This window comes from Copadichromis virginalis, linkage group LG7 (genome assembly GCF_057382275.1).
Source record: "Copadichromis virginalis isolate Kocher_CV1m ecotype Utaka linkage group LG7, C_Virginalis_male_GT1.1, whole genome shotgun sequence".
Lineage (NCBI taxonomy): Eukaryota > Metazoa > Chordata > Actinopteri > Cichliformes > Cichlidae > Copadichromis > Copadichromis virginalis.
In genome coordinates this window covers 2155519-2168650 of record NC_140624.1, presented here as the reverse complement: position 1 = coordinate 2168650, position 13132 = coordinate 2155519, and the positions used below count along the sequence as shown (strand labels likewise).

At 40.3% G+C, this 13132-nt stretch overlaps 2 protein-coding genes across 3 annotated transcripts; one reads left to right on the top strand and one right to left on the bottom strand.

The window, feature by feature from the left end:
* The first annotated feature begins 1698 nt into the window (after window positions 1–1698).
* Window positions 1699–6747, top strand: tigara (TP53 induced glycolysis regulatory phosphatase a). Of its 2 annotated transcripts, none has more exons than XM_085461170.1 (6): window positions 1699–1769; window positions 2548–2585; window positions 2701–2822; window positions 3119–3196; window positions 3272–3382; window positions 5612–6747. In XM_085461170.1, exons 1-6 carry the CDS (start codon window positions 1699–1701, stop codon window positions 6005–6007), a joined length of 816 nt encoding a protein of 271 aa, XP_085317296.1. In that variant the 3' UTR covers window positions 6008–6747. The 2 variants fall into 2 exon arrangements, with proteins under 2 accessions (XP_085317296.1, XP_085317297.1); XM_085461171.1 differs by having other exon boundaries at window positions 1707–1769; window positions 3119–3169.
* A 1188-nt stretch (window positions 6748–7935) lies between these two features.
* Window positions 7936–10562, bottom strand: LOC146704177 (fibroblast growth factor 23-like). Its single transcript, XM_085461172.1, has 3 exons — window positions 9943–10562; window positions 9534–9631; window positions 7936–9447 (listed from the first exon to the last, which is right to left on the bottom strand). Exons 1-3 carry the CDS (start codon window positions 10154–10156, stop codon window positions 9028–9030), a joined length of 732 nt encoding a protein of 243 aa, XP_085317298.1. The 5' UTR covers window positions 10157–10562; the 3' UTR covers window positions 7936–9027.
* Between the last annotated feature and the right edge of the window lie 2570 nt (window positions 10563–13132).

Here is a 13132-nt window from a genome sequence, read left to right as displayed (position 1 = left end):
TGTTTATTATTGTTTTTATACTTGAATGCAATGCAACAACTGGTGCAGGTGTCATTGTGACCTGTGCTCTTTGTAATCCAGCTGCTGACGGATCCGCTGCCTCACACAGCGCCTTCTGTCACTGTTTCCTCCTCGTGTCCTACAGAGCCTGTCTGGACAATATTATATCATGAGTAATAATTCAAAGAAATCTATACACATAAAACACGCACATACAGTGACATTTTATACCTTCTCAATGATTCTGTACATACTATGGCCACAAGTTTGAATCATAGTGCTGATCCAGAATCCTTCCCTTATTGTTTATTCCTAGTGCTACAATAATAAAGTAACGAGTATAAAACAATTAAGTAATAAATATAAAATAATGTATTTATGGCGATTCAGTTTGTTTGACTATCCACTCTGTGCAGGCAGAAAGTTTATTAAATGAGATACAATGTTGCTGCTGTAAAATCAGCATTTTATCATATTTGAAATATAAATGTAATATAATCTGTTTCTTAATGCATTTTCTTTAAAAACACGTGTGTGTGTGTGTGTGTGTGTGTTTTTAATCATAATTATAATAATCCATAATTATGTGGATATGCATATTAGATTATTCACAATCTAATAATTTATCATTTATATTATTTATATTTAGTGAAATATAAGCCTTCCTGAAAGGTTTGCGGTCGCTCAAACGGCAAAAAATGCGCGTGCTCTTTCGAGCTCATTCCCGGCTCGTAACCAGCGCGCTCTGCCGTCAAGTGCGAGGATTGGTTAATGATAGTCATGTGACTGATGCAAGCTAGACCCTTTTATTTAGCAAAACTGTGATTAATTGTTAAATATTATTGTTGAGGGGCACAGACAGGAAAAAGGGCACCTGGGGCACCCATCAGGAAAGGGGCACGTGCTCAAGCCCCTTCCGCCCCCCACCCTCTGCACGTGCCTGGTCCGGTCCATGATGATTTTTTGCAAATGTACCGCTCCTCCTGTCACTGACAGTTGCATTAGGTGCTTTTACACTAATATGCGATCTTCCTTACTGATGATGTTACGCATTAAAGATTTACAGCTCCTACTCCGACTGTTTGAAGTCAGCACATTTTGAGTTAAACAAGTTTGCAGCTTTTCAGAAGCTTGAGGCTTTGACACAAACTCAAAGTCACCAATTTGTTTACAATTCAGCCTTTTTTTTCTGCTGACACAGAAAAGTGCAGAATCTGACAACTTCCACGTGTACATGAAAATATGACCGATTTGCATGTGGCCCCAGAAATAACTGATATCCTACAAACAGATAAACATCCTGTTTGTTTGTTTCTTATTATTTACTATTATGTAATTTTAGCTTTACTTTAGGTACTTGAAATATATTTCGATTAAACAACTTTTGTACTATAAGCTACCTGTGTAGTAGTATAATGCAAGTATAATGCATCATATGTGCACGTCTAAATCGTTTGTAACCTGGACTCTCTTTAAGAAAAACTCCCAATCTCAGTAGCTGCTCAAATAATCTCCCCTGGATGTCGTAGTCAGTGACTGATCACAGGTGTGTCGACACCTTTCCAGAGTTCATCTTCATAATAAGATCTGTACCCTACAAGCGTGCAGTGGATGGTGTCGGGCTAAATATATCTGTGGGGGTGATGCGCTTCTGTGGGCAGCTGTAATTTCCCCCTGACGCCATAAACCAGTGTTCCCATGTTCCGTCACCCGGTCTCTGCCTTCCGCAGCATGAAAACGCTAACATTTGGGCTGACCCTTGTTCGACAGTAAGTTCATCCGACGATAATATATGAAGTTCAGCACCACAGGGTTCCGAGGAGCGCGACTTGTACTTTGACAGACTTCAGTCTGTCGTGTTTGGAGGGGTTTTAAAACGTGTAGCAGTGACGGACTGTTTATTTCTATCGTGGTCTTAACCGGAGTTCACGGAGAGCGGCTTCTAAGCTGAAACGAGGAATATATGATAAGAATATATGATAAGACTGTGACTCTCCCAGCGGGTTTGTACCGTTTGTTTAGTCTGTGCGACGTTTCACGATGGCCACCAGGGGGCAGAATAAACGCGGAACAATAAAGGTTCATTCATGTACAAAAACAAAAAACCGGATTTTTGTGGGTCAAAGGTAAAACCACTTACACACACCACATATTGTCCGAAGATACCATGAAAATAAAATCAAAATTAGCAGTGCAGACTCCAAATGTTTGTTGTCTTTGTAATTTATTTGCAGTTTGCGTGTCACTGGGGTTCAATCTGTAACTGAGAACTTGTGAATTTCTTTTTATCCTGACATTTGTTGATTTATGCATTTATTTTGGCCATTTTGATTAAGTGATTCAAAATAACTGAATCATCAAAAAGACGTGTTAGTAGCCAGTCGCCATTAAAAGTATAAGTACAGCTTTGGGCATACAGAACGTCATGGCTGTGAGCAACACGTAATAAAAGATTTGCATTCATGTGGTAACAGATGTGAAATCAAACGAGTGCCTGTTGAGCACCAAACTCTGTCAGTGTTATCTCCTGTCATTTATTTCCTACAGTGGGGAAACTCAGTACAACAAAGATGGTCTGCTGCAAGGTAAAGAATGATTCTAAATATTTGTTTCATTAGAATAAAATTACTTGTTTTGGGTAAAAAAAAAATAGAATAAGGGAGCTGCTTTATTCTAATTTCCCCTTTTCCTTCCACCCAGGCCAGGCTATAGACGCACCTTTGTCTGAGGCTGGGCTGCAGCAGGCAGAAGCTGCAGGGCGATACCTCGCCCATGTCAAGTTCACCAACGTGTTTGTTAGCAACATGCTGCGGGCAAAACAGGTAAACTATGAACCTTATACAACAGCAGTGTAAAAAAAGCGTCTGGCCTTTCAAAAGATCCAGTTTGATTGATTTATTTTATCTTGTGAGTCTGTGGATTTGTTTCTGTGTGTCATAAAAGTTCACAGGTGTGGAGATGAGATCTAAATGAAGGCTCAGTTAGAAGATAAATGCAGTCGGACCTTTGAACACTGAGCACTTATGTAATTCTGACTGAGTACTCGTGGCAGACTTATAAAAGCCACCCTCCTCCTCTCTGTAATCAGATTACATTTTGTTTTTGTTTTTCCATCCAGACCACCGAAACAATAATGAAGCACAACAGCAGCTGTTCCGCTCTAGAAATGGTGTGTGACCCTCTGCTTATAGAAAAGGCGAGTGACCTCAAAACTTACGAGAAAACTTATTGATCAGATGTTTACGTGCCAATGAATAAGTTGATCTTTCAGAGCTTTGGGATAGCTGAAGGGAGGCGGTTACAGGACGTCAAAGACATGGCCGAGGCGGCTGGTCAGACGTTTCCAGGCTTCACACCTCCGGGAGGAGAGACGCAGGAGCAGGTGAGGCTGAGGTTGTCTTATTGTAAAAGGAGAGAGTCTTGGTGAAATTCTGGATCACTGGTAATGAAAATAATATAAAAAATAAATAATATTCAGGCCTATTGCCAAGACTGAATTATTTACTTTCTTTTTATTCTTGGGAAACAACAAAATGCTAAAAACAAAAAGATGAAAAACACTCACAGTTCTATTGTTTTTCCACTCTTCATCTCAAAAACAGATGTGGCACTGGTGATAAACACGGGCCATAAAAGTCACCCTATTGATGTCAGGTCCTTGCATCCCTGCTGATTATCTGGTTTTCTGTTATTTATGTGACATTAATAACATCTGTAATCTTTTGAACCCGACCCCTGAACCATAGAGCGGCTCAACATACCCAGGGTATCTTTCTTTTATCTGGATACACGCTATCATCGGCAGTAAGGATAAGCGGTCACATAAAGCTGGCTGTCAACTCGTTTAGTTACCGAGGGTTTCCCACCCGCATTCACATGAAAGATGTGGTGTTGGCAGCATCTGACCAATCACAGCTATGCATAAGAATACCAGCAGTTGATCAGCTGATTTTACAAAGAGAATTATATAATAGCAAAAACATGAAGAAGTTAAACACAGCACAGCAGCGTGAGTGGAAGAGCACTTTAGTATTAATAGTGCTGAGTTAGTCATCAAAACATGGGAAAATATGATGGATTATAATCAACTGTTTGATTAAATAAATGTTTCATCCTTTCAGCTGCAGCCTTGGTTTGAAACGCACATTTGATATAAGGACAGCAAGTGGGATACAAATAGATGGGATCATGTGTTCATGCTTTAGTTGTAAAACTGTTTGCAGCCAACAGGAAAAAATAAGCTCTATCTAAGAATGTATATTTCGTACTGCTCAACAGGGAAATGCAAAGATATTAGATGCTGCTGAAAAACTTTAGACCCTCACAGTGATGCAAATAGAGAATCGATTGGTCAGCTGGTCAACCGGACCTGCTTTGGAGCAGGTTAGCATAGGTTAGCGTGGACATACAGAAAACCCAGGGTTAGCCCTGACGTTGCCCATATAATATGAAATCTTGCTTCTTAGCACAGGCCTCTGGTTTTATTTATTTATTTACTTCATGTTTGTGTGTTAATGTGGTTCCTGGTAACACATCGTGTATAAAGATCAGTCACAAAGGTGCATTTGAGTACTTGGTTCCAGCACGATATAGCCATAAAGTTTTACAGTTGTTTAGTTAAGATTAAAATGAAGTCTCGAGTTCGAAGTACTCACAGGTCACGAACTACAACATTTTGATTCCATCGCAGAATTGTCTGTAGATTATTTCTTTCCTGAGTTTCCTCGTATCTCTGTTTGCTCTCTTCTTCATCTTCAATCCATCCTCTAACGCTCATCCAGTTCAGGGCTGGAGCCTATTCTCTGGACAGGTCACCGGTCTGAGCAAAGACAGAGAGAGACACAGAACTGAGGCTGCAGTGCTAACCAGCTCACCGCCGTGCTGCCCAGTTCCTTTATATATTCCTTCAAATATGTTTCTGATGCAAAAGATCCCACTTAAGCTTTTTTTTCTAAAGTGGGATCTTTTGCACATATTACACTAAAATTAAATCTTTCCGCACACTCTGGATTGATACCAGGTATCTTGGTGTAATGTACACATACTTCCACTAGGTGGCAGGAAGCATTCACCTCCTAGCTCTATAAAGTTATGATTAGCATATCATTGTCTTCTTTGCATGACTGAATGTCTGAACTGAGTGTGTGTGTGTGTGTGTGTGTGTGTGTGTGTGTGTGTGTGTGTGTGTGTGTGTGTGTGTGAGAGAGAGGACAGGATGTGAGGAGGAGGGGTTGTTGGAGGGAAGGATGTTCTATTTCCAAGATACCTCGTCAGACTTCGTCCATTATGTTCTAGCTTGGACATGAACTCTGGTCAAATCCAGGACGTGACCAGCACATCGTGATGGTGACGCTGATCTTCAAATATAGATTTGACACAAGCACAGAGCACTCAAATCCTCTGCAAAAGGCCTGCTCCCTCCCTTTTTTAAACAAGTTGCAGGTTGTTGCATCAGAAAGATGTGCAGTTTTTATACCAAAGGACGTGACTATGAATAAAACGACCTTTAACCTTTATCCCTCAGCTCCGTAGGAAGCCTGGGTCTCATTCTACAGTATGTACAACAATAGAAGCAGGAGAACTTTTCATAACAGATTTTTGCTCTGCTCAGGTGAAGATGCGGTTCAAAGAGTTTCTGGAGAAAATGCTTCAGCAAATTGGGGCCGAACACTTCAGCGAGAGAGGGCAGGACGACTCGTCGTTACCTGCTCCGTCACAGACGACTCCTACTGAGGGGAAGGCCGACGATGGGGTCAAGGATATCCCCGTCCATGCTTTGGTGGTCACCCATGGGGCTTACATGTGCGTGGTGGTGCGCTACTTTGTGGAGGAATTGCACTGCCGCTTACCTCTGGGTTCTGATCAAGCACACGTGTTCTCTCTGAGTCCGAACACGGGCCTTTGTCGGTTTATAATAACCGTGAGGAAACAAGACGACGAGTTCATATTATCAGGGATCCGCTGTGTTTTTATCCACAGAGGGGACCACGTGAAACGCAGATCGTGACCTGTTACGTCCTTTTCTTAGGGTTCGTTTAAACAGTAATTAAAGCCTCGGATCGTTTGTGTTGCAGGAAATTTCGTCATCGCGTTGTTATTGTCTGGCTGTTCGTTGCTACATACGTGGGCGACTCTGTGGTTTAGCGAGGCCTCGTTTCTGAATTTCTCCTGTAGGGGTCCAGAAATCTGCACAAGAACTCGGAGTAGTGTTTACTCTTTGGAAATCAGTTCCTTTCCCATTGTTGTGAATTAACACTTGAGTCAACAAGGACGGACGAATGTTACGAGCCCATTAAACTGTGGAACGCGTGAACGGACTCTGTGTGGCTGTTTTTCAGTCCACACATTTATTTAGAGTAAAAGCTGCTGTTTCTTAGCTAAAGGAGTCTGTGGCGTGTGCGACTACTGAAATGCTTTACTGATGTAAAAATGTACGTTTGCACCTGTGATGGTTCTTTCCTGATAAAGTCGTTTCAATAAACTCAGCTGGTTGTTGGGACATTCTTACTATTCGGTGCCATTTGAGTCCTAATGACATAATATGGTATATTTAGTGTAAAACTTGTCTAATGCTTATTTCTAAACCATTTTCTTGTATGTTTAACCCCCCTCTACCATAGAACACATTGATATATACACAGGATAAATACATTAAAAGTAAATTACTTTTATTTTAGCACAAGTCACTAAAGTACTATGTCCCCAGTCATGCTTGCTCGACTTCAGTTACAAATATAACTTAAAAAAAATAAATAAATCTAGATTTTTCATCATTTCTGGATTGGCTTATTTCTAATGTTCCTCATCAAATGTTCTTTTTTATTATTAATGCATGTTTAATACTTAAAATCTTTAAAAAATGTTGTGTCCCTGAATCAACTGTCACCCCTGTTACTCTGATAAGAATTCCATAGAACACATCACCTGATTATTCTTTTAGTCACATGACACTCCCGGATGTAACATATTTTGGAGGGAAAACTTTCAAGAAGAAGACGAGTAAGTACCACTCTTTAATCAACCCTTTTTTCAATGTTTTAGCAAGATTTTGTAATGTGGCAAAGCATAACACGTCCAACCTGTTACGCTTATTAATAGTGGAAACAATTTTTTTTTTGTAATTTTTATAATATGGCTAATAAACATGTTAAAAATGGTTCTTAGTGGTCACCATGTACTAGCTTGTTGTTCATCATACTAGTAGTAATGGCTAAGTTTAGCATAAAATCTCCCCCCTGTTACCGTCACCCCTGTTATTGCTATGCACTGTAACATGAAATTTCCTTGCAGATTTTAAAAAGGGACATTGTAGCTTTTAGAGAATGTAAATATTACTATAACTGTGTATTCAAAACAGTTATTAATAGAAAATTGAATGTCCTGTAACAGGGTGGACATTTGGCACGTCATGGGTAAAGACTTTGATTTTAAAAAATATTATAATATAATATCCTTAGCTGGACCAATACATTTTTCTTATAGGTTGAAAATCCCTCTTTTAGATGAAATGTTAAAATAATTCAAAATTTTGTATTTTTTGATGAAGAGTGATCACACTGAAATGGCACCGAATAGTAGGAATGACTCTGTTATTTATTCATCTTTTCATGTTGCGTACCTTTAATTTTCATTCCTGTAAGTGGGCTTCATTATTTAGGTCATTTTAGTTGTTTTTGTTCGGTTTTGCTGCCTTCATGAGAACTGTGTGACACTTATTGTCAGTAAGATTTTAAAAGAGTGTTTTAATCTTAAATCACTCAAATGCTTTCAGCTAACTGGGACTTCCACGTTTGCAGATCCCGTTTATTTTCGTTTGACAGGCATCTTAGAGGAGGAGGACGTAATCTGACAATAATGCACATGAGAAATGTCTCAGCCGTGCGTTTGAAAATGACTCATCTTCTGCTTAAAACAAGAAGCAAAAGATGTTCCAGATACTTACAATTTATTTTATTAACATCAGAAATGATACACCAACCAATATATATAAATAATAAAACAGTAGGCGAGCAAGGACGTCATTAAAACAGCTCAATAAATAAATACGTTTGTATTGCTGTGACTGTTGGTGTCCAGCACCTGATACATTTTTGACATTTTTATGGAAGCTGCATACAGGAGATATTTTTTCCCAGTCACAACAGCATCATTCGTCTTTTTGTTGTTCTTGTTGCTGTTTTTCAGCAACACTTCAAGAGTTGTTGGATGATTTAAACAATTATTTGAACAAATATTGACATATCTGACCCAGAGGTTCAAATTCTCCTCACCAAAGAGGTTAAAGGACAGCAGCAAACTGGACCAAACTTATGTCGAGTGTTCCCAGACCATTATCTTCAAACAGGAGACCTGCACGAGCCCCTGTGATGTAACTTGGTTTATGAGTACATACAAAAGGGTTAGCTCCATAAAAACTCCAGGAAGGTCAGTATCTCCCCACCCAGCAAAGCATGACTTTACAAGTGCAAAGGCACCGTTTGAGTTCATTAGAAACGTGATCTTCCTTTTTTGGGACGGTGCAAACTCCTCAGACGACCAGCAGATTCAAAGCCGCTCACTGTTACTGTCAGGCAGCACTGACATGCTGCCCACCCTGTGAGAAGCTCACACACCATGCATCAGACACCGAGACATAACCTGCTTACGTGTAGATATATGCATATATAAATAGCATAGATGTGTTTTAATATTTTGAAAAAGACAATCCACTAATTCTAGTTGTGGACCTGAAGCAGACACTGTTTTACTGTCCAACCATTTCACATCCCAACAAACAAAAACAGACACCTGCATGTGCATCACTGAAGCGACGGCTGTTATCTGTGTCCAATAAACTTTTGCTTTGGAACCGACTTCAGCCTCGACGACTGTGCAGAGTTTAGATGTCAGTTCGGCCTCTAATCAACAGGTCTTTTCAGACCTTTTCAACCAGGTCTAGAAATAAGGGACTAAGGTTTCTATGGCTCTTAATGGTCAGCCAGATTTATCCCGGGAAATATCTTCTATGGATGAGTGATGCTGCGCGACTTAGGCTTGGTCTGCAATGTTAGTCTTCACAGGGCTTCCAGGCGCGTTGGGCTGTAAGACAGACAGGGGGTCGTCGCAGGAGGCGATGGTCTCTTTAGACACAGCGCCTGTCTGAGCCTGTTCAGGCCGAACGTGATCTGCATCTCTGAGATCTTTTCCAGAACGTGAGGGATTTGCTTCTGTTCGTAAAGGATCAAAGGGGTTCACCTCTTCGCTCCTTCTCTGTCTTTTAACCGAGGGATTCAAGAGCCTCTTCAGCGGGGCTAAGTAGTGTTCAGGCAGCTCGCCATGTGCCACTTGCAGATGACCTCCTTGTAGTCTGAGCAGCCTTCTCCCGCTTGTAGAGTAAAACACATGATGGTGGCTTACTAAATCTAACCAAATGTCCTGGAAGAGACAGTCTTCTCTGTCCCTTTGCCTCTGTTTGGTAGAAAGAAAATGTTTATGGTCTGTTTTTGGCACTTTGTGACTTCATTCAAACTAAGAACATCTAAAACAATACTCACAGATATGTACAGCTTAAAGTCCATGCAGATGAAATGTTTTCTTCTCAAATCAAATATTGACACAAAGTTGCTGGAAGCTGTTCTCACAGGCAAAGTGACTGAAAAAAAAGCACATTTTCTATTAACAAATGTAACAAGAAAAATTATTTGATTAACAATATTCTGCTTTTAAATTTGAAAATATATTTTGAAGTTTATAAATGTACAGAATTAATCTCAAACTTTCTTTTTTGTTTTGTTTGGTTCAGTTTTTCTCTGATTTTCCTGAACTTCCTTTCAGATCCAAAGCTGATATTTACCCTCTTCAAAATCAAGTAAGCAAAGTCGGTCATACTTAACATTTTCCTTTATTATTGCAGAGGATTGTCTGTATAAGCGGTTCCAGTTGTGTGTTTATATGCAGACTTACCCAGAAAGCCGCTGTAAATGCTGTGTCTCATTGATCCATTCAGCACAGAGTAGAAGCGTCCCATACCGGCAGATGGATCTGCATTTGTTGCCGCGTTCAATCGACCCTGCTGATGTTGAGCTAGTTGTTCTGAATCCTGGAGCCTTGGCCTACAATCCACTGGTACAGACACATGTCCAGCAATCAGGATGACTAAGAAGGAAGCCAGTTGCATGATCGATGGCAATTAAAGGCCTTCTAAAAGCACGAATGTTCAGGATGGTATGTGGTCCGCTACTGGAGGAGGAGAAAGTCCAACGGGTCTATTTAAACAGAGGGTCAATAAACTGGCTAACTCATTTACCAAAATGACTCCAAGCTTGGCTGCAGCAGTTAAGGGTTGCCTAGATGCAATTGAAGTAAGCTGTATGGAAACACGATGCATCACACATGCATAAAAAACAGTTTTCTCCCCTACGTGGAAGTAAAATTTCTCATGTGTTCAAGTTTAACTAACAAAATCTAGCACAGAGCTTAAAGTCTAGAGATAAGAAAGTGCAGAAGAAGAAATGACTGACGGTCATTCTTTGACATTAATGACGGGTTTTCACAATTTTTGCTCATATTTCTTGTTACTTGACCTCACGTGTTGTTAGAAATGTAACATTTATGAAAGCGTTATATAAAGATCAATTAGATTCGTCTAAAATTGGTCGTTTCTTAATGACTGGCCCTCTGTTGCGTCACAGTATCAGGCTAAATGATTTATCCTGTGCTTATTATTAAACTGCACACACTTCCGCTGCTCTCGTTATCTTTTACAAGAGTTCCCGCCCTGTAATTATTCCTGGAAAGCCTGGCCTCATTCTTATTCATGTCTATTTAAAATGGAAAAAAAACTTTCAAACTCAAACATCAAAGGAAGATTACATTTGAATACTAATGTAATGTTTATTGAAAATTGTGCAGATGATCTGCGATTATATGGCATATATTTATAGCAGAAGCTATATAAACTAGCAGTATGTCACATATTCATGAGGAAAATGAAGATTCATGTTACTGTATGAAATCACACACTATTCAAACTGATGCTAGTGTTTGTTTTTGCTTATATTGTAATTGGAGAAAAATGATATTTTTTCAGATTCAAATTTAAATGAGATCAACATAAAGGGCTGCTGTATTCTTGACCCATTTTCTTTGCAACTACGCTTCCACACCTGCAAAAAACCAAAAACATACATAGTGTGCCTTCCTCTTCACCAGGAGGGGGCGCTACATACTGACTCATGAAAAAGACTTTGGCTGCAGGTTCAACATTTGCGCTGGTACTCGGATTTTCTCTGGTCTTTGCCGTCATTCCTGTCATGCGCGTGTGAAGTAACTTAGACACAATAAAATAAAAGATTCGCAACAGATTTTACAAAAACGTATTTTATTATCGTCTCAGGAATACAGTTGACTGCTGTGCACAGCACATACGTACAAAAATAAAAGGAAAACCATTTGCAATATATTATTTTACTTACTCATCATCATATTTTTCAGAAACAAATGATTGGAGAAGTCTGTTGTTTCAAACTAATTTACAATCATTTCAATAATCGGAACTAAGGCAGAAGGTGAGGTATATGTTAAAAAAGAGGGGGTGGACTCGGAGGAAGTACTCTCCTTTCAGTGCAGGAATAGAAAAGTGAGAGAGAAACACAAAGGCTGCCGGTGGCACACCGGGAGTCTGATCCCAGAGCCGCCCGCAGGCCTCCGGTTCCCTACGAACCGACACGTTTTGAAACCAGCTGAACAGATATATAATGAGCGCAATGGCAAAACCCAGACCTGGATCCGGATCCTTAATCAAAGGGGTAAGACAAACCTAGTCCGTTCAGAACACTACATGCATAATGAGGACTTGAGGAAGTAAAGGTTGAGGACCTTTTCTCCGTTACTGCGGTATCATACAACCTTTTATGCCTCTGAACAGCAACATGCAAAAGTCGTACAATTGCGACAGTAAATGTTTCCTTAGTCTTAGAAAGTAAAAACCAAGCTTAGTTGGTGTGTGCACAATATCGATTTCAACAGAAAGCATCATGTTGGAGGAACTGCTGTGGCGTTCCTGTTCCTGCAGTGCTGACAGTGTCTCTCAGGGCCGTACAGAAACTACTCGTCATCAAAACCACGTGCTTTTATTCTTTCGCGTCAGCTAACTGCTTCTGCGCTCCATTAAAAACGCACCTTTTATATATTTTGGATAAATTAGCAAAAATAGCTCTCTGACCTTTTCCTCATGTGGTCAGCCAAGAGAAAAAGCTACATGTGATCATTGCTTCGATGGCTGATCGCTCATAATGACAAATAAGATGCTCAAGGCAAAATCCCCCACAGACACTTATAAGTGGTGTATTCAGATACACACATGACATCCTGGGCATTTCAAGTTGCTCTCTTGGATCACAGTATTCAGAAATAAGCATCCCCTCTCCTGGAAGCGTTTGATTCTTTTTCACGAGGCCTTTTGCTACATAGCTGTTGTACAGTCAGCGCTTTTCTGCTGCACGCATCCCTCAACTCACTGGCTTTGCTTCCAGTCGCTCTCATCTTTGTCCTCTCCGTTACTACCGTGCGTCAGTTTGCACGGCTGGACAATGCCTCGTCATTCCCGACTTAAGGTAAATTGATCATCGCTACAGTCGTTCTGGCTGAAACAGAACAGGACAGGAGTGTGCTCAGTCGGACACATGCATACGTGCTTACGCACACATTCGTCTCTGCTACTAGACAGAAGCTGGAGCTTAAAGGGCGCATAAACCATTGCTCACAGACATTCTGTCAGTGTTTAAAAGGGCATGAGGTAAAATATGATAACATATCTACAAGTGCCTCGCTACTTCCTTTTAATCATATTTCACCGAGCTGGCCTTATACTCGTAGCATAATGAAGGTCAAAGCCAGCTTGATAGCACCTCCTTCCAGCATTTAAAATACTTGAGAAGTTGCGAAAATCATTAGTACTTTCATTGCACATTACAAGAGAACTGTCGTTGTTTTCATCAGGAAAATGGCCTAACAGGTTTTAAACTTTAGAAAGCAAAAATGACGTGGCTGAAACGCAGCTACACGAATAACACAGAGGGCAAATCGCCCACGCCTCTGACCTTTGCGCAAAAATGGCTCAGATGCACAGGATTCTCAGGTCCCTGCGATGACC

Coding starts and splice junctions, on each gene's coding strand:
- tigara (XM_085461170.1), top strand. CDS start 1,699: ATGTTCCGTCACCCGGTCTCTGCCTTCCGCAGCATGAAAACGCTAACA. Junction 1,770..2,547: donor GGGCTGACCCTTGTTCGACA/GTAAGTTCATCC, acceptor TATTTCCTACAG/TGGGGAAACTCAGTACAACA. Junction 3,197..3,271: donor ACCCTCTGCTTATAGAAAAG/GCGAGTGACCTC, acceptor TTGATCTTTCAG/AGCTTTGGGATAGCTGAAGG.
- LOC146704177 (XM_085461172.1), bottom strand. CDS start 10,156: ATGCAACTGGCTTCCTTCTTAGTCATCCTGATTGCTGGACATGTGTCT. Junction 9,632..9,942: donor CATTTACAGCGGCTTTCTGG/GTAAGTCTGCAT, acceptor CTTTTTTTTCAG/TCACTTTGCCTGTGAGAACA. Junction 9,448..9,533: donor ACTTTAAGCTGTACATATCT/GTGAGTATTGTT, acceptor TCTACCAAACAG/AGGCAAAGGGACAGAGAAGA.